Genomic DNA, 20,776 nt, shown 5'->3' on the forward strand with positions numbered 1-20,776 from the left:
AAGCATGGCAAAATGAATTTGTCATCTCCTTAGCTGCTGTAATTCACATTTTGACATTATATTGGTTTAAACCAGAGTGATTTAAATTATGGGAGCCTATGTAACAGGTCTCAGAAGCACCTGGGACTTGTCTTTACTTCCTCCACAGAGAAAATAAAGGGACGAGGAGGAGAACAGTAAACTAGGAGGCCTCAAAATTGGGACTGGCTTTATAAAGCAGTGAAAAGCTAGCCTAGGCAATAGTTTAGGCATTGAAAATATATTGAATGAATAAAGTATATCAAAGGCTGGCTTTCTGTAAAAGGGACAGTGATCTGTATTTTGATACTTATTATTTACTTCATTATTAATTAAGCTATGGACTAAGGATGAAATGCACGTTTCAACGTATGCGTGGGTGAATCTGACATCTTTGTAGGCAAATTGTCTCAATTCTCCCATGTAATTCTCAGTGTAATTCTCAATGTAGTTGTCCTAAACTGAAGTTTCAAGTTAGGTTAGATGGAGTAGCAGTAATGTGCTCTTAAAATAGAAAAGGATGCCTATAGGTAGCGATAGCAAATGTTACATAAGTCTTTGCCTCAATTACCATTCTTCCCTCCCTGCCTTACTGTGATACTGGCTTATGTCCACTCTGGAGGAGACTTGAATTGTGAATTCTATTGTACGTGGGGTAGTTAGGTCATAAGAGCTTTTGAAAAGACACTCTTTAAATTATCAAGAACTTTATTAATAGAGCACGTACTCTTCAAACATTCGTTTTTGTTCTCCTGTACATGGAAAGCTTACTGTCCATCTTTACCTTACAAATGAACAGTTATGCAAGAATAAGATCTTAGATATATTTGACTTTTGAGCATGTAGGAATGATTATATGCTGCTGCTGTTTTGAGTTTTTAATCTTGTTCTGACAAAGTTAAAATGTTAAATAACTAGCATGTTAATCAAGTTAATTTTTGCCAACTTATTGGGCTACATTTTACGCTAATTTTATAACTTCATGTTAGCATTCCAGCTTGATCCTTGTGAAACAGTAGAATATATTGAGAGAAATGCTGTATGTGGTCAAGGTGAAGATGGAAAACAGGTAGTGCTGAAAGCCGTTCTTGTACTAAGATATCGAAGTAAATTCTCATCAGCTGTCTTTTCTGTCCTTGTCTTATGCTGTAATTAAATCCAAGTCTCTCCACTGCAAAAGTGCGCTTCTTTCTTTTTCAAGCTTTTCTGTATATACATAAGCTCATCCTTTGTCTTCTCTGAAATCACTTTGAAAGTGTCTCATGTTATACCAGAGCTGCATATAGCTTGGAAAAAAACGACTTCCTGAACTCCCTACCTTGCCAGGCAAGTGGCAAAGCATCTTCAGCCTGCCCCTTGCAATAGTATGTTAGGGTAGCAATCATTAAGCACAGTGGTTGGTTGGTTTGTATTTCTCCGAAGAAAACTGTGTCCAGCATTTTGCAGTTCAAGTCACGATCAGCCCTTCTGGAGCGTAGCAATTTTGTAACTTCCTAGCATCAGCTAGAATTCATGAATTATTTGTGCATAAGTTTCATAAATGGTTGTGGTCTGGGTTGGATGTGGCAGAATTTCTGTATTTCATTAGTCAAATACTAGGAATTTGTTACAGGGAGGGGGGAAGTGTGGTGGTACCTATCTAACCGCATGAAAGTAAAATGTAGACTGATTTTTAGCAAGCTGTTGGTACTCTTCTCCGTGATTGACTTAGGAAACAATGGAAGTTAAATGGAATGAAATTTTTATACAACACAGGTAAAGAGGTACTTTTGCTTTGCAAAACTGAACAAATGATTTGAAATATGACCAATGTTAACGTTGTAAAATTAATGCATAGTTCCTTGCAAAGCATTTCATGGAAACAAAAATGTATTTTTTTGAAACTTCTTTAATGCAGATTCTGAAGTAGATGGACCAGAAAAGGTCTGAGCATATGGACAGACAAACTGCAAGTTTTACTGTATTTTCAAGTCTCTGTGAATAGTGTAGAAGGTGCGCAGTAGGATGTCTGCAGTACCTCATTGATAAACTCGGTTAAATGGGAGAGGATGCAAATGTTCATGAGAATATAAATTGCTAAGGAAGAAATACTGGCTTGGATTTTTTTCTGTCTGAGAGGTGTTATTTGCTAGATACTGGAGAGTAAGCAGAATCTTTCTTAGATAGTTGTACGTTGCCTTTAAAGAAAGATGGAAAAGTACCACTCGAGCCGTACATAAAGGAGTCATCTGAATTAAGGGTGTGATGATAATTGAGAACAGTCCTCAACCATTAAGGTGTTTTGAATGTGCATGCAATACCCTTTCCAGTCCACTGTGAATTTGACTAATTGTTATTATGAGGCACCAAAGGGCTTGGACTTAGTTGATTTGGAGAGGTGCAAATTATAAATCAAAGTATAATTAGGGCAGTTTATGCTGCCTGCCTTTGTGGCAGTAGGAGTTTAAGTGCCTCTTCATATAACTTGCTTCAGCTCTCAGAACTGGTTCACCGTGACTACGCAAATGCTTGAGCCAGCAAAACTAAGGAGCTGGTGTAACACGGGGATGAGCACTGGGAGAGAGCAAGATTTATAGCCGCTCCATAAGCCGCCACTGCTGTGCAGCTTGTTGGTCTGCACGCGAAGGCAGGGAGAACAAATCAGGCCGGTTCCCCAGAAGGCAGCAGAGTAGGGAGCTACTGTGCAAGAGGCATGGCAGAGAACCCGCTTAGGACATAGAGCATTTAATAGCCCTTAAATACTAGTTAAGGTACACGAGCATGCCTGTTGGTGTTTGCTCATGTTCTTTTTTAAAGACACCTTCTAGCAGTGCTACAAAGGTGTTGGAGGAATTGAACTTTGCATTTGAGCTGTTGAAAACTGGAATGGGAATAATGTTTGAGATTCCTGAGTGAAAGGAACCAGCACTGCGGTTCCCCAATTGCTGCATTAAAGACAAGATGGCTGGATCTCTTTCCTAATTCTTGAAGTCGGCGCATTCCTAGTTAGACATCAGTTTGTTAACATTTTGCAGTTATTGCTTATTTCTCTACTATTTGCGAAAAACAGACTATTTTAATCCTGTTTGTAAAGACTTCAGAAAATTGAGAGAGCATCACTTATAAAACCTACATGATGAAATTCAATAACTTAAATTGGTATCAATTTGATAAAATTGTTTAATGTTTATTTTCTGTTAGTTTTTAAAAAGTTTAAGTTTTTTTTCCATAGTTTAAATTTTGCGAGTCTGTTGGCATTTTGTATATTGTTTTGCTGATGATCTCCTGAACTTCAGCATCACAGGCCTTCCTTTCTTGCGGTAACTCTCCTGTATTTCTCAGGGATGAGAACCTTGTCTGTAGGCTCTGCAGAAGTTTGTTTATATGGGGCAGTGATAAATGGAAGTTGGAGGGGAAAAAAGGCAGATATATGCATAGAAAAGAAGAGGGTGGAGAAAAACAAATAAGTGCGAACATGTTTGTTTCTGCTCCCTGTGACTCACTTCTCTGTGATGGAAGGATTTTCAAATGGAGTAGAAAACTTATTAAAAACAAACAGGAAATAAAAATAACTACCTTGGCACTTGAGCTATCAGAAGGTTGAATACTTTCAGATTAGTAAATTAACAAGCTAATTAAATTGAGATTGGCTTTTTAACTTGAGACACACAAAATTGTTTAGAGTAGGTGGATCTGGTTGTTCAGTGCAATGAATGCAGCTGTTCTTTCTTGATCTTCCCATAATTCATGTCTACTCCACCTTTCCCAACAAGAGACTAATTGATTTTTCATTTTTCAATTTAAGATCAAAGGTATATCTCCTAGGAAAAAAACTTCCATGCGCTGATTTTCATTCTGTCATTGCATAACACCTAGGCGAGCTTTCCTGTTTTGGCATTCCCCTTGACTGCTGTATTGAGTCCCATCTTGCGGACCCAGCAGCATTTAAGCACTCAGGTTAGGGGCACTACCTTGTGCTACTCTGGGCAAACATGCAGGGTATGCATCTTATGCTTGGTGCTGTTTTCTGAGACATGAAGCATACTAGTACTGTTATCACCCACATTTTCTCACAAGACCAGTCTTTTTTGCTATAATATAACTTCTGAGGAGTCTGATAATAGAGGCAAAAAAAAGCATGGAAAATTTTGTACAGAATTCTGGAAAAAAAATCTTTCTTTGCTTTTATAAATAAAGAATAAAATACATACATTTTTATGAAAGCAGCACCTCTCCCTCAAGCTTATGTTTGCTTTGGGCATTGATGAGATTCCTTATGAGCTCAGGAAGTTGGGGACTACTTACAGGTCATTGCCTTCTTCTAATAACTGTTGTCATCTTGAGCTACTTGACTCACTTCAGGAGAGCTACTCCTACTGCTTAATAGCATTCCAGCCCCCTCTTTCCTGCTATCTCCTGATCAGTTCCTAGCCGGTGACTCTAGTCCTCAGCCAGGTGACTCGCTTGCTAGGTGACCTCTCCTCAGATACAGCAGTTTTTCTGAGTAGAAGTCTTGTGTCATAAGCTGTTCCAGTTTCAATGAGTTGCTATTTAATTTTAATTAACTCTACAAATGGATATTTACAAAGGTATTTGATGATGCAGCAATTTAAAGATTAACTTAATGGCGTGAATTAGAATCCATGAGAGGTAAAAGCATCCTACCTTTGTTTTCCCTGGTCTTACCCTGGCATTGCATTTACTGCAGATATTGCAGATTCTGTCTTCTTCCAAAGCTCTTCCTTTGTCCACAGTGCCAGTCTTCCCTACAAGACATCCTTGTATCATGGACCACTTGTGTCTTAAGCATATGATGCAGTTAAAATTTTTGTGTTAACTGACATAAATACGTGTTCTTACGTAGGTATGGCAGAAGGTTTTGTTGCTGATAATGTGTAATCTTTTCCACATAAACAGTAGATTAAGTAAAGTTTATAGTGATTATTTGCATAATGTATGTGCTAGAAATGTCTTAAATAACTACAAATCAAATAGAAATATTTGCTGAAAAATGTAAAGGTGTTCCATCTTGAAGAGGCAACTTTGATACATTTGTCCACTTCCACATTAGGCATCAAAGTTGTATTTTATGGCAAATAAATATTTACTGGAGCCTCAGTTTCATCATACTTATTTTGTTTTTACAGATAGTTTACTACTCTTTTGTTTGTTTTTACAGTTCTATCTTCAAGACACTAAAAGTAGTAATGGTACCTTTATTAATAGTCAGAGACTGAGTAGAGGATCTGAGGAAAGCCCACCATGTGAGATTATGTCAGGTGACATCATCCAGTTTGGCGTCGATGTGACGGAGAACACGCGGAAAGGTAAGGGTATGGATCTTTTTCTCCTGCTTTTTTTTCCCCTCAACTTCAAATTTCAAGTGTATTTATTTAGAGCATCTTACTGCAAAGCATCTTTAAGGGTAAAAGGTACTCCTGTTGCAAAGAAGTCCTTTTGTGATCTCTTCTCTCCTTTGTGCTGGTGGTGAGAGTCTTGTGGCCGTGTGGTAAACGGGATCCATAAACTTTTCTGCTGAAACACTGATCCTTTTCCACTCCCCACCTCTTTAGATTTTAGCTGGCTTGCTTCCCCAGCCCACCTGATACATGGCTGCATGAGTACTACTGTGTATTTGAGTAGGCAGTGGAAATGCAGATCCAGAAAAGGAGGCCCAACTGAGACCACATGTTCAGATAGTGCACCACTTACGTTGGCTTACAGCAATTTAAAAACTGTAGCGTGAGCATGTGTGCATGTGTTTTTTTTTTTAAAACTACCTTTTCACTCTTTTTCAAGCAGATGAACCCTAAAGTTTTAGTAAATAGTGTGACAGAAGTATGAACTAGAATTTCTTGCTAAAATAGTCAGCAAAAGTTTGAAACAAATTAGTTTAATTTTTGTTGAGGGATCTAGATACCTACTTTCTATTGCTGCTGCTTTAAATTTCTGGAGGTACTTGCAAATGAGGATAGAAAAATGTTTCTAGGTGAAAAAAGAGCTGGAAAGTTTTTGTTTTGTTTGGTTTTCTTGCTGTCCTCTTCTCGGTATGCACATTCAGGAAATCTTGGATTACAATAAAAGCTGTATGTCTGTGGTGATCGATAAAAATGCAGCCTCAGTCTCTTTTCTTTTGGATTTCTGTACAATGTTTCAGGAGCCATTTCTTTCTCTTTCTAAAGGCTCGTTTTTGTGTGAATTATAGGATTGTAATCAGTTTCATCAAGACTTTCTGAAGGCTCCTGAGAGGTCTGTTAGTTTTGATAAACAATGTTTTGGTGATGTTTTGAAGAATCCTAATTCAGTAACACATTTTTGGCAAGAAAATGGCAGAACTGTCATCACTGCTCTTCCACTTTACTACTTTCTTGAGGACAACCTTCACAGATCTTATCCTTTTTTTTTTTTTAAAAAAAAAGGAAATACTGAACTGAAAGAATATTAAATTTAACTGCTGATGGTAAAGTCTTTCTAAAAAGGACCATGTTAGAATAGTAAAATTTTTGAAGAGCTTTACATGAGCGAAACAAAACTATGCAGCCTACTTCCATCAGTCACTCTTTACATGTGAATTTTCTTCAGCTTGCTAGGTTATATTTCTTAACTTACAAAGTATCAGAGGAAGGGGAATGAACAAAGCTTGAAAGAAAACCTTGTGAAGTAATGGAGGTGGTTAAGCATTTTATCATGGACGACTTCTGGAGTTGTACTGTTGAGTGATTTGTGATAGTAAAGGTCATTAAACAAATTGTGTTTCATTTCTTTCAAAAATGATCTTGTGAAGATTTAACTCCTAGATGTTTAGTTAGAATTGTCTGGGAATTATTTAAAATGTTATTTCATGTGACTTGACTGCAGTTACTTATTAATACTGGGCATATACATGGAGTAAATCAAAGAAATACGTTGCATCTCTAAAACTTGGAACTTTTTATTTGACAAGAGCTTCTATCTTCATTAAAAGGGAAGGGACTTTTTGGTGTAGTTAGACCTAAAACAACTTGTATTTTAAGATATAGTTGGAAGAAGACTTCTTAAGCATTCAGGTTTGGGGAAAAAAATGGGTTTACACGTTTTTATCAGAATTATTTGCAACTAAATTATGTGAAAGTTTGTGGAAAGTTCATCTTGAGCAAACTTTTTCTGAGAATAACAGCAGCAGATCTTGTTGTTGTTTTTTTTTTATAGTAGTTCTATAAAACACAATCCCTGCAGTCAAGCGTCTGTGTAAGGAGTGATCAGTACATCTACACTTGCTGCTTTCCTTTTCCCCTTTCCCTTGAGCTTTGAACAGAGGTGCTGTGCTCCTGTGTTACTCATGAATGTGCTGAGCTAGCTGTGTGGAAGAGCATTCAGGTTTGCTTTCTCCCTCTATTCGCCCCCCAGCAACAAATGAAAATTAGAGCATCATGCGGGGGCATGAAACAGAAATTACAGCTGAACTGAATCACAGTTAAGCTATTTACACATAAATGCAATTGGAATGCATATAAACAAATATTTTTTTACCAGTTCATTTTAGTACTCTTAGATGTTACTGTTAATGTAGTAATAAAAATGCAGACATGAAAGCAGTTTTAAATTAGTGGTTCCCTTTAAAACCATTTTGCATTCTGATATTTATATAACACCTTACTTGCACAAGACACCTCAGCATTTTGCCATATATAATTATAATGTGAGGACTGGATAGACAGTATATTTGTCTATGTAAACTCTGAACTGTGTAAATATTGCTGGAATAGACTTATTTTATTCTTCAGACTGTGTTTGGTAACTCATTTCTTTGCAAATATGATCTCGGTTTGGTTCATTGAAATCGTGGCATGTTCAGCATGTGACTTGGAGGCTGTATTGTGTAAGCAGTGATTCTTCCAAGTCCTGGTGTTGAGCTAAAGTCATGGAAGGGCCCGAGAGGTATCTTTCCAACCCTACTGCTTCCATATTTGTCCAGTTATGATGTTACTGATGAGCATAGACCTGCTTGTTTCCCTGTCCTTAGTACAGCACTTGGCTGTTAATCATCTTAATGTGCTTTTTCTCTTTAAGTTAATGTGCTTTGGTTAATTTTCTGTCAGTAATTCCTAAATTTCCCAGCTGTGGTAGAACATTCTAGGGCTTAGCTGTTGATAACTTATTTAGGCTTTAAAAAGGAACAACAGGCTTTCAAGTATGATCAGATGATACCAAATAATGAAATAAAAATTGTTTGCCTTGGACTTTTCTCTAGTCAAATTTGGGCTCATAACTGTTTTTAAAAGTATGGCTTTTCTCTCCCTTGGTGTCTGAAAAAGCCTCTGCAGATGGGGAAATCCAGCACATGCTCCTGTCAGAGTGGATTAAAACAAAGTGGAAAAACAGACAGGTGTTTTAACTCTATTTTAATTATTACCATGGCTGCTGTTACCACATTAACAAGTGAAAGCAAAAACATAAGCATGGCTTGCAAATTGGCTGTCTCTTTGAAACAAGAATTTGATACAAACTGCAAAAAGTTTATTTCCCTTTTTATGCTCCTTCACTGTGGTGCTCCCGAGGACTGCATGAGATTGTTGGCCTTTTGGGGGAGCTCTGTATTGAAGAGCGTGAGACAAACAGTTACATGTTTCAAAATGATTCCAGGTACAATCAGTTTATGGCAAAAGTTTGCAGAACAAATTAAACAAGAGAAAGTTTGCATACTTCTATGTATTTGGGTAGGTATTTTTGTATATCCTTCTGTGCCTGTGAAGTAGAAAGCCATGATGCTCTCGGACACTTGCTGGTGGTCTGTGGCGGTGGCCCCGTGATCAGAGAGCTGAAGGCATTTAACGCCCTCTGCTGCCTCCTCTCTCGTGCAACGGCTTCGTTTCCTCCCGAAGTTTTTGAAAATGTTGGAGAGCAAGATGAGGGTGATGGAAGTATCGGCCCCCCGGCAGTGCTGGAAGAGTCTCCTCTTGCTCCAGTTCCCAGCAGCTTGGGAGGCGAGTGCAGGATCTGCCATCTGTGATGTGGGAAGAAGAAGAAATACGTTTTACTTTAAGAATTTTGTCAATCCCGTTTGGCAACCAACTTTTTTTTTTCCATAGGCAGTAATACAGACTTGGATTGAAGCAATTATTTCTAGCCTGTCCAGTCATCACTATAATGCTTTATTTGTTGTTTTGACTTCCCCTCAGTCTTTCATATTTTTCTTCTGCTTGCAATGAACTGATGGATGGGATACTGATAGGATAGCGAGCGATTTTCACCATGTCAAAATGCTTTAGACCTTTTCACCGTTACTCTCCATTTCAGACCCTCTACTAAATCCTGTTTATTGCTTACTCTTAACTTCTTAAGCAAAAAAGCTCATGCAGCTTTCAGTAGGTTTTTTGAGTATGGATATTTCTCAACAAATTCAGAATTATGTAGTCTCATAGCAGACTTGCATGATATATTACCCAAATATAAGGCTGTGTGTTGGTCTTAAGTTTCAGATACCCTAATACTTTCTTCTTGAAATCAGTAATTTTCTTTGTGCTGTAAAGGAAAGGATTCTTCACTGTGAAAGCTGTATTAGAGTGCTACACTCTACAGCTAATGTTGTGACTGTATTCTTCCTGTGGTAAGTGTTTTTCAAGAACAGATTTTTGAGTTCTGGGGACCATTTGTTCAGGAAGTCCAAAGCCAAAGAAGGACCAAAAAACACATGAATAAATCTGTTCTGAGAAGGAGATCCTGTCTGTTCTTCCCTGGCATGTAAATGTAATACTTCACCAGGTCAACTTGAAAAAACTAGGTGTTACAACTAAGAAGATACTTCTTCAAAGTATTAGCTTTTAGCACTGAATGCAGGTTAAAGAATTCTGTGTAGCTGGATCCTCTCTCCTGTATTTTTAGATTTTTATTGAGGTGGCTTTGTTAAAGACCTGTCCCTTTTCCCTGGAGTACTACCATTGTCCTAAAACATCCATTTTCCTTTTTTCCAAAGCTAGACTAACTATTTTGCTGATATTAATAACCGTGAAAGTAGAGCAGCTATTTGTCTTCTGTCTTGGTGGCTGCTTTAGGTATAGTGGCAGGTGATAGATGACAGTATACTTATTTGTTTCTGGCTTGCTGTTGTAATTTGGGAATAGTTCCTACCTTTCTTTCCATGTAACTGATTCTGAAATTGTAGAACCACACAAGAAAGAAAATATAGCTATAATTTGACTATTTGCAGTGTCATAATGTTATCAGTAAAATTTCTGGGAAACAGTGAAAAGAGGTTGATCTTGTAATAAGAATCATATTGCATTTCTTTCTCTTACTCTTTCGGATCTATTTTCAGTTCAAAGAAATCTGAATTCACTCCAGGAGAAGCAAGCTTTCTCTTCCTGAAACGAGAGGCTGCTTGTCTAGGACTATGCATGAAATATATACTACAAACATATCAAATGCTGCCTCTGTTCCTAACGTTCAAGAGGATGTACTTCTAAGTAGCACCTGTAGCTCTGTATTAAATTTTTGATCCTCAGATTGGATGTGTTACCTTTCAAGTCCCCAGATATGCTCATTAGGAACCTTGTCAGAAAGGTAGCTCCCTTTTTCTGTTATACTTCTGTGTTCCTGGCATCTAACCCAGGTAAGATGCATTCCTTTTTCCTTTCTTTTTTTCTTATTTTTTATGATCAAAACAGGGTTAACTTCTTTAAGTAGCTGCAGCAAAGAAGTCTTGCAGGCACTGGTATGTTTGGAAGAATTGGAAATGGAAATGCTTCATAGGCCAGGACTAAGCACAGAGCATGAACTCCAAGTCTCTATTGGCAAAGCTTCTGGTCTCCAGGGGAGGTCTGAGAAGGTGGCCCCAGGCACACGGGACTGCTACTCGAGGGCATTCATACCTTCCGTGCTTCACCCCTCTTGGAATTCCTTAAGAGGGTTCACTTGGTTACTGTAACATCAACTATTTCTTGACTTTAAGTAGTAACAAATCATGACTTACTGTTTGTTTCTTTTCAGTTACCCATGGATGTATAGTCTCCACAATCAAATTATTTCTTCCAGATGGAATGGAAGCTCGATTGCGATCAGAGTAAGAATAAGTATTTATTCATGTGTGGCAAAACAAAACTGTAGTATAATGGGGGTTTGATACGCATGATGTTCAAAATCAAGGTAGGAACGGTTTCTCCTCTTGTACTGCAAGCCAAGAAAATAATTGAGAGCACAGTTCTTTTGCAAGCATTATCATGAAAAAGAAATCTTATTTGATTTTTCTGCTTTTAAAAATCAGGACAGTTATAAAAATAAAAAAATTCTTATCAAGTTGGGCTTTTCTGATTATCTGGGTTTCTTAGTATACTGAAGTGGATGTTACAACCAGAGGAATAGGCGGGGTGGGGAAGCCCCAGCAAGTGATCACCGTCCTCCCTTTTTAATTTGGCGTGATTTCTATTCCTGTAAATGCATATAAATACTACTAAATTAAAGTTAAAATGTTATATGTGTGTGTGTCCATGTGTACACATAACACTGTTTATATTCTTCAGATAAGTGATGTAGTAATGTTTCTCCACAGTATAGCTCAATATTATATTGAGGAAAGCTTTGCCTGACATGAGGGGAAAAAAATCATCAAACACATTGAATGGAAGAATGTTAGAATTTGGAAGCTCGAATGAATACGGAGAGGCACCTCTGTGCCCCTGTGCTCAGTGAAACTTTGGAGAAACTTTCTAAGAGTAGTAGAACCAAAAAATATTATAATCATTGTGTTTGCAGTTGCTGAGTATCAGCTGCCAGTGACACAGTTTTAAGAAGTTTTCATCCTTAGCTATTGTATGCTTTGGATTATTTATTCAAATATTCTCATGTTATTAGTATCCAGAAATACTTATGTGAAGCCTTAGGGTGTGTTGCCTTTTGTAAGATTAAGTCAGAATAAATTACTATGGGAAATTTTCAGTGTGATTGCATAACCTAAAGACAAATATTAGAAATATGTTGCTAAGTTTTTATCTCTGATGAAAATGAGCAAGTATGAAACTCACTGTAGTGAAACTGTACAAGATTATCTAAGTTAGCAAATACTATTTTAGTTAGCTTGTTGAATTTGTAAACAAGAGTTTGTAAACAAGGTCTGTTCATGCGTATTTTTTTGTGCCTGCAAATTGGTTTCAATCTTAACAAATCTGTTTTGAAAACACATCAAATATTATGTAACTGCTGAATTAAAAGTTGGTGAAGAGTGACTTTTGGTATTTAGAACAAAACTTGAATTTATGATTTGGTATGGAAGATGTATTTATGTAACTTTGAAACTACTCAACATCATATTGACAGTCTTTGCATGTTTGTATTTTAACTTGTCTTTTTTTATCTAAAGAATGATTTTAAAAATACAAATCATCTTGATTAAAGTCACAATACTAGTGATCTTGTGGGTCTTTCAATTGTTATTCTGGGCTTATTTTCTTCTTTTTTTCTTTTTAGTGTTATCCATGCTCCATTACCAAGTCCTGTTGACAAGGTAATTCAGTAATGTTTTTTTTTTCTTGCTATTTTCTGGATTATTGAAAAGATGAAAGGATGAAGCCCAGTTATGTTTAGATGTTTTTTCCACCGGCTGTTTTCTCCTAGTTTAATATTATGAGTGACATTGAAGTACAGAAAGTAACACAGTATCACAGTGTATATTTTAGGGTAGCTTGACATTTTGCAGTATAGCCTCTGAAACTTGGCTTTAAAAAAATCAGCTGTTAAAATGGTTAAATTTCCAGATATAGGTTAATGAAGAAACATTATTAGTAATGCTAAGTCTTAGATATTGCATAATTTGATACTAAGAGAATATGGTCTTTTCTGGGGGAACCAAGAGTATGTCCTATTTCTTGATTTGGTGTTGGGATGAGGTCTGCTGTCTCTGTATGCTGGTTTTTATGGAGAAGCTGCAGTGCCCGTGCTGGGAAGTGCTCTGGGGTGTCCCAGCAAATGCCTGAGACCCCAGACCCTTGTTGGCCTCATGTACAGATATAGCCAGAATTGTCCACTGTAGAGTCATGGAGCCGGCCATGTCTACTGTTATTTTTAAACTTAGTTTTGATAGTGGGGGCACTTGTGGAAAAGCTGTTAACAGATACACCCTTGGGTCAAGTGAGAATGAATCGATTCGCTAGCTGCTGAAAAGGAGGATTAACTTAAATAGGTTCATATGAAAATTTTTAAGTTAAAGAACAAAATTTTGAGGAACAAAGGAAACTTATATGCGAAGTCAGTGGTCTGAAGCGTTGATAGACTTTGCATTTAAGTCAAAGTTTCAAAACAGCAAATGAAACCAGCAAAGGTAGCTTGACTCCATGGCAAGGGCAGAGATTGAGGAGGGACTGCAGGTGTAACTGGGTGAATAACGGCTTCAAAGTGATGTCAAGGTAGGCAGAGAACCCACAAAAATTAGTGGTTTAAAAAAAACCTCCCTGTCCCCTTTCATAAATTTTTTTAATTTACAAAAAAAACCCAACACCCCCAACCTACCTCCCCCCTCCAGCCCCTCAAATTCGGAACTGTTTCTGGGACAGGGACACAAAGTATGGGGTTAGAGTAAGAATTGCCAAAAATCTGGTTTTGTTAAACCTGGTAGAGGAAATGACAATGAAAGCTCCTTTAATACAAATTAAATAATGTAATGCTGATATGCAACAAAAACAGCTGTGAGTAAAGATAATATAGACATTCCCCAAATCTGAAACAAATGCTTTGCTTTTCCATATGGGGAGTGATGGAAAAGAAAGATGGCTAGTAGCTTAACAGAAAATATATGATGAAATATGTGGTGGTGGTGGGGGGAGGCATTGAACTGGAATATGGGAGACTTTTCGGTTCCAGAACCCCCCTGATTTCTGGGCATCTTTGACTTGAATGATTTCACCTTCGTGCACCTCAGTCCTTTTGTTAGATCATTGCTTTCGTTTCAGTTAAGATTGGGCTCTTCAGGGCTTTGGGTGTTGAAAAATTTTGAAGGTGGTAGCACTGTTGAGCCTCAATTCTGAGTTGAGAAGTTCTATGATAACACATAGAATAAATGATAGTAGAATAGTAAATGATTTAAAAGCACAGTTATTGGATAAATTAAAATTTTTACATTTGTGACTAGATTGAAATGATGAACTTTATATTACTTGAATTCAGTGAAACATCCAAAACCATTTTGATTCTTAAATTCTCTTATTCAGGTTGCTGCTAACACTCCCAGTATGTATTCTCAGGAATTGTTTCAGCTTTCACAGTATCTACAGGTAATTTTTCTCTTGACAATTTGCTGTATTAGCTTAGCTAAATACTTAATCTTTGTTCGAAACAAAAATCTATGCTCTGTATATTTTTTTTTCTTGCAGTTTGTAAACATGACAGGCATTTAACTAACTTTTTTTTTTCCTGTTGTGAAATAGTGTAAAAAGTGTTTTAGTTGAACATAGTGTACTTCTATGTAAACTTTTTGGGTTTTGCATGAACGAGATATGACTTATGAAAGACATGAAACATCCTTGCTTTATAGAAGGAAGTCTAAGAGCCCTGTATCTGCTTTTCCTGGCCTTTCGCCCCGCTCCCTGCTTTTTTGTTTTGCTCCAAACACTTTTTTTTGTATCGTCCATTGCTGTGAATGTACTATGTATATATAAAAAGGTTTGCAGTAAAGAAAGGAATGGCAAAATATGAGGCCATTTGGTATGTCAACAACTAGTTTATTTATCTGAACATAATTTCTCAGCATGGATATCTCTGTCTCTGTGGATTTATTGGGAATTATAAAGGAAGGGAGAGTGCTGGCAGCTGTACTTCCTCATTGACATCACCAGCCTTCCTGTGCCTGCTCCTGTGCCAGTTTTAATGCATCTTTCCCCTTCTACCTCCCAGTAAGATGTTATAGTAACAGGCACAAAAAGTGTTAGCTTGCAAAATGGCGACACACAACAATGTGTGTATGTATGTGTGTAAATATATGTCAGTAAACTCTGTGTAGCTTCAATTTATGCGTTGTGCTACTGATGTACTTTGCTTTTTTTGTTTACTAGTGGCAACTTTTATTTGTGCACATCAGTGGCAAGGCTTTTGAGACGGGGATGAACTTTGTATATATTTGCTGACACAGCAGGGAGCAGTTTCAGCTCAGGCAGGTCCTCTTGTTTGGGAGATACTTCATGCACCTGTCTGTTCACTCTCGTATTCTGGAATTTTTTTTTTTTTTTCAAAATAAAAAAAAAAAAAAAAAAAGCTCTTCTACCTTACTGTGCCAAAACAACCCCCTCAAAATAGTATTTCTTTCTTACTGGCATTTTCCTTTTGCAAGCTCTTTTGAGGACTGGCAGTTCATTGCATGCAAGCTGCCAAGCAGCCCTTTGTTAGTAATGACAATTTTGTTGCTGAAACTGTTGGCAAAAGTCAAAGTTAATACACTGTTTGAAAGTCTTTGAAAGAATAACTTACTACTGTGTGTACCTTCAGCATACATGACACAAGCATGAAAAATGAATGCTTTTAGGAGCCTGAGATTATAGGATAATATTTTTCTAACCAAAGTATCCAAAAAAGTATGGATGGATAAAACGAGGTGAGTATATGACAATGTTTGCTACTGATGTTTCCTTTTCTCTTTGGATTTAGCAGTATTTCAGTATCTGTACTGTTGCTCCTGTTTTTCTGAATTGTTCTAGCTGAACTGACCAGTTGGCTCTCTGCTCTCCTCATAGGAAGCCTTACATCGGGAACAAATGTTGGAACAGAAGCTGGCAACCCTTCAGCGACTACTTGCTGTCACGCAAGAGGCTTCAGATACTAGTTGGCAGGTATCTGCAGGCATCATTTTTCTTTACAGATGGAAATACACAGTTGCCTATAAATTGTAATTTTTAATTTACAATAGATCGTAATGGAAAAAACAGCAAAAAGAACAAAAATCTTATTGTTCTCAAACTGTGCAAAAAACTTTAATAAATGAAGTAGTCACGTATAAGTTTGAGCAAGCTGTTATTAGAAAATACTTCAATAAAATAAAAGTCTCTAAAGTAAATCTCTGGTTAAACTACTTAAAGTACAGAATGTTCTTTTGAAATTGCTTGTTTGTCTTATGTTAATACAAAGGTGGTACCTTTTTTCTGCTAGGCTTTAATAGATGAAGACAGGCTGCTATCAAGATTAGAGGTTATGGGAAATCAATTACAAGCATGTTCAAAAGTAAGTAGTTCACTTCTGTAGAATGTTAGGAATGCTGAAATATTGCTCTTCTGAAATACTTTTAAATGAGGTAATTTGAAGAAAGCAGTTGGAACATACCTTCAAATGGCATTGACGCTGAAATGACCTTGTACAATTTTGATAACCTGAATAGCATGAAAACTGGGTTTCCTGGAAATCATTTAAATCTAGATAAATGGCTACTTTTCAGGATTTAACTAGCCCAAACTGGTGATTTCTTTTGTACATGCATATAAGTGTGCATGTAGCAAAATACAGAGAAGAAATTTCTGTAATCAGTGAGAAGTAATCATTCATCAGTCCTGTTTACTCTGCATGTTCCTTTTCAAATAGGGATTTGAAAAAAGACACTATCAAAGTTCTGTCTGAGATTCAGAGACAAAGTAACAAGTAAGCTGTGGATTGCTTGTTGTTTAGGCCACCTGTGCCTTTTTTTTTCCCTTCTCTCCTTGTGAATACCTAGCTTAAAATCTCTTTCTGCAGGCCCTATTTGAGTCTTTCAAATGGGACCTTTTTTAGGTTTTTGGTATGAGAAATTGTATACTTTCTTATAGTCAGAAAGTTTTCTTGTAATCAAAGCTGATTATAGAAAGTATGCTACTATATGCACACTGTGACAAATATCTGACTTGCACCCTGTTGTATCAAGAATTTTGACTGTTAATTTTGCCTATAACATTTTCTTTTCTACCAGAAACTGCTAGGTATTTTGGAATAGAACAGGTTTTACCACAATTTAATATATTAAAAATCAACCAAATAGTTAATCTGTATTCTATCTTTGTATCCAAATTATGTTACGTTACTATTTACAGAATCAAACGGAAGACAGTATACGAAAGGAGCTTATAGCATTACAAGAAGACAAACACAACTATGAGACAACAGCCAAAGAGTCCCTGAGGCGGGTCCTACAGGAGAAAATTGAAGTGGTCAGAAAACTGTCTGAAGTGGAGGTATTGAAACTTCCTGACTAGTCTTCTGGAAATGGTGAAATAGTTAGAACTGCTGCTACTTTGATCCCTGTTTTGTTGCCTGTAATGTGCCAATATTTGTGTCATATTGTGGCAGTTGCAATATATTAAGTAGTATTGTTTATTTTTCCTGTCGGACAATACTTGTTAAACAATTAAGAAGTTAGTCTCTAAATTCCTCCTTTTTCCAGGTTTCAAAACTAATCAAGCTGTTCTACAGAAGTTAGTATGCTACAGGAAATAAGTGAGGGAAAAATGACATTCATGCATTAGGAAAATCGCTATTAGACCGTGTTTAAAGTATAAAATTTATGGAAATACAAGCTTAACTGCTCATATGAATTACATCTAAGAATGAATTTTTAAGATTTAAATGTACTGGACACTTTGTCTGTAAAGAAGATTTCTGCCCTTGTGCTGTCTTTCACTACTATCTTTTCCAACTTTATTTTTCTCTTTCCATTATTATTTGCTGTGTTCCCTTAGGTCAAGAAATATCTTAAGGCTTGATTATTATGTGTATCCACCTCTTATACAGAATGCCATGTATGTAGTGTTGTAAAAAAAAAAAGCTTGTGAGATTTCAGTTAAACACACCTTTTCATATTGTAGTAGTCCTTGACAGGTTTTTTTGTGATTGGAGTTTCATGTTTACTTCAAGCTTTCTCCTCCTTTCTAAACCTGCAGTAAAAGAAGAATCTTCTGACTTGCTTACTGTACTTTATCCTCTTTAGCTAAAATCTTGTGGGGTGGGGGGACTATTAATTTAAGTTTAATGTGATGTGTTCTCCCAGCCAAACTTTTTTCCTCACACACAGAAGAGTCACTGGCTCCTGATTGAAAGTTGTCCTTTAATAGTTACAAGTTAAATAATGTAGTTTTGCATAGATGTTTCTTTAAATGTGTCTTTTGGTCTGTTCTGGTGGTGGTGATATGACATGAATGAAGAAATAAATCTTGAGCTAGCAGGAGGAAACATTATATATCATTTGGCTATGCAGCTAATACCAGCTGACACAAACTTCTGCAGGAGCATTCCTAGCTTCCTGAAGAGCCAGCTGCCTTTTGAGTAATTAGGGAGAGGATCTTGGTTTGGGTGCCCATCCGCATTATGGAACACTGAAAACAATTTAGAACTGTTCCGTAGAGCCATGTGGCTTATAAAATGTGTTAAACCTTTTTCTTGCACTAGTTAAAAGGTCTGATGAAGTCTGTGAATTATATTGAATCGCTAGAAGATAAAACTTTTACAGTTTTTTTTGTAAATAAAATAGAGGAGAATGGGGAAGGTGGATCATACATTTGAGCTCTTTATTCCCATCAATCCCAATTAACCTCTGTAATATTCCCCCCCCCCCTTTTTGCACATGCATGGAGCTAATAACTTTTCACATAATATGTTCTTTCATTTAAGAGGAATGTTACAAAGGTGGTGTGTGTAGACACTGTTTTTGCCAGCACTTGATCTGTTTGTCTAACCTTGATGATGAGGAATAACATTAGAATATCATTAGTTACTAACGAATGTAATGGGGGCAGGGGGAATAGACTAACTTGAATATTTTGTAATTTAGTGATCTTCAATTTCTCGTTTATTGCACATTATTTCTTTCTTACAGCGGAGTTTAAGTAATACAGAAGATGAATGTACTCACCTGAAAGAAATGAATGAGCGGACTCAGGAAGAATTAAGAGAATTAGCTAATAAATACAATGGAGCTGTAAATGAAATTAAAGATCTTTCTGACAAACTAAAGGTAATGACATAATTTTATCTGATTTATAGTGACTTATCTGTGGAACAAAAATAAAATTTCTAATATAGCAATAAAATAAGCTAAAAGTTAAGAAGCTTTTCAAGCAACAAGTAAATGAAAGTATGATGCGCTTTAATTTGTTCTATGTATTCCTTAGGATTGCACTTAATGTGCCTGAAAATGTCATCAGCTATATAAATTGCTAAAAAGGGTCTCGTTTTTGTTCATTTTAAGTTACCTTATTTTTGGAGCTGCAGTATAATTTTATATAAAATTTTATATTCAGCTGCTTTTATATATGCAAGTAACTCTCAATCTAAGACATTTTACAGTTAATGGGAATGAAAACTAGAATTAGACAGAAATTTGTGTGTCATGTTGCCTCTTTGTGCAGTTACAATCACAGTAATGGTATGGCTTAGCTCCTGGGAAAAGGAGTGTGTTACAGAGTTTGTTATAAACCAAAGGTAAGTATTTAAATATCAAAATGTCCTTTATGCTGGAGAACACAATAATCCCACTATGAAAAACCCTGTACCCAAGAGTTTGCAATCTGGAGAAGCAGAAGACGCAGAGTAGGAAGGTGGCAGAAGTGAAGGAATTGTTGCATTTGTCTTAGATAAAATACTGGAATTTCAACTCTGGTACTTTGAGTCTTAGTTCGGTACCTCAACGAGCAGATTTTCTTTTCCAAGTTAAAAATGTTGAATTGCTGGTCTTAAGGCCATTGGTTTCTCAAGTATGAATTAATCATTGTTGTGAATGCACACAGAAGGATCAAAATTGAAATTTCTTACCTAGATGGGGGGGGGGGGGGCGGGACGGGACCATGGGGGAAATTTTGGAAACTTTTCTCATGAAAGTCAGTAAGGAAACAGTTGTGGCTTTTGGGCAAGTTATCTGTGATAATAGAAACTTAGTTCGGAAAGATTCCTTGGTTTTGACGGATGATTGGAGGTCCTGGCAGACTTAGGGTGCTTCTTAGTTCTTGGGCCTGGTACTGTTCCAGTAAAACTTATGTTCTTGGTACTTCAGACTAAAATTTAGTTAAAAGATGCTTTGAGGTTTTCTCTCTATTATTGTGCTGAAAAGGCAGCATATGATTTAGATGATTAAGACTTGCAGGAGAGATACTGGTAGAAATAGTCTTGGAGTTGGTAAAAGAAATGAAGAGGAGAAACTACCATCCTGTAAGCTAAAAAAGTGAAGTTTATAGAAAAATAAGAGTAGAAAAAAATTGCGTTATTTACACTTTCTTTATTTGACTAGCAAAAGGAAGTTTCTTTTGTACATTTAATCCTACAAAAGTCAAGGTAATCCATTGTTTTTTAATGTTAGTTTTGATTTGTTTGATGCTTTTTTGAGCAGGTAGCAGAAGGAAGACAAGAGGAAATCCAACAGAAAGGACTGGCTGAGAAAAAAGAACTGCAGCATAAAATAGATGAAATGGAAGAGAGAGAACAAGAGCTTCAAGCAAAAATAGAAGCTTTGCAAGCTGACAATGACTTCACCAATGAACGGCTAACTGCTTTACAAGGTTAGTCACTAGTGAGGAGAAAGCTTTTATTATTTATTTCTTTTAATCTGTGAAATATCTTTTTCTTGGAATTCTGTTTACAGTACGGTTAGAACATCTTCAAGAGAAAACTCTTAAAGAACACAACAGTTTAGGTAGGTGTAATATCAGTTTCTTGTTTAAAGCTAGTTTTCACTTTCTCCTGTTCAATTATTTTATTATAGTAATCATGTAGTCTAGGTGTTTGGCAATAGAATAACATATTTGCAGTGATTTATTTTATTTTTTTATTTTTATTTTTTTCCCCTTTGTATCACTTGTTAACATTGAAGTATATG

General features: G+C 36.5%; 1 protein-coding gene across 24 annotated transcripts in view; it reads left to right on the plus strand.

Annotated features, from left to right (window-relative positions):
* SLMAP (sarcolemma associated protein) overlaps window positions 1-20,776 on the plus strand; it is a 105,159-nt gene that overhangs the window by 34,287 nt on the left and 50,096 nt on the right. For 14 of the 24 annotated variants that reach the window (XR_010391263.1, XM_064518938.1, XM_064518937.1 and 11 more), the window contains exons 3-12: window positions 5,177-5,324; window positions 10,963-11,035; window positions 12,436-12,472; window positions 14,172-14,234; window positions 15,687-15,782; window positions 16,099-16,170; window positions 17,007-17,147; window positions 18,785-18,922; window positions 20,291-20,459; window positions 20,543-20,593. Coding sequence is in view for 23 of the 24 variants with exons in the window: in XM_064518938.1 (XP_064375008.1) it covers window positions 5,177-5,324; window positions 10,963-11,035; window positions 12,436-12,472; window positions 14,172-14,234; window positions 15,687-15,782; window positions 16,099-16,170; window positions 17,007-17,147; window positions 18,785-18,922; window positions 20,291-20,459; window positions 20,543-20,593 (988 nt within the window). In the remaining variant the exon portion in view is untranslated. The remainder of the gene's footprint in view (window positions 1-5,176; window positions 5,325-10,962; window positions 11,036-12,435; window positions 12,473-14,171; window positions 14,235-15,686; window positions 15,783-16,098; window positions 16,171-17,006; window positions 17,148-18,784; window positions 18,923-20,290; window positions 20,460-20,542; window positions 20,594-20,776) is intronic. The other 10 variants (XM_064518957.1, XM_064518958.1, XM_064518948.1 and 7 more) reach the window with 1 other exon arrangement.

Source organism: Dromaius novaehollandiae, chromosome 12 (assembly GCF_036370855.1).
Source record: "Dromaius novaehollandiae isolate bDroNov1 chromosome 12, bDroNov1.hap1, whole genome shotgun sequence".
Lineage (NCBI taxonomy): Eukaryota > Metazoa > Chordata > Aves > Casuariiformes > Dromaiidae > Dromaius > Dromaius novaehollandiae.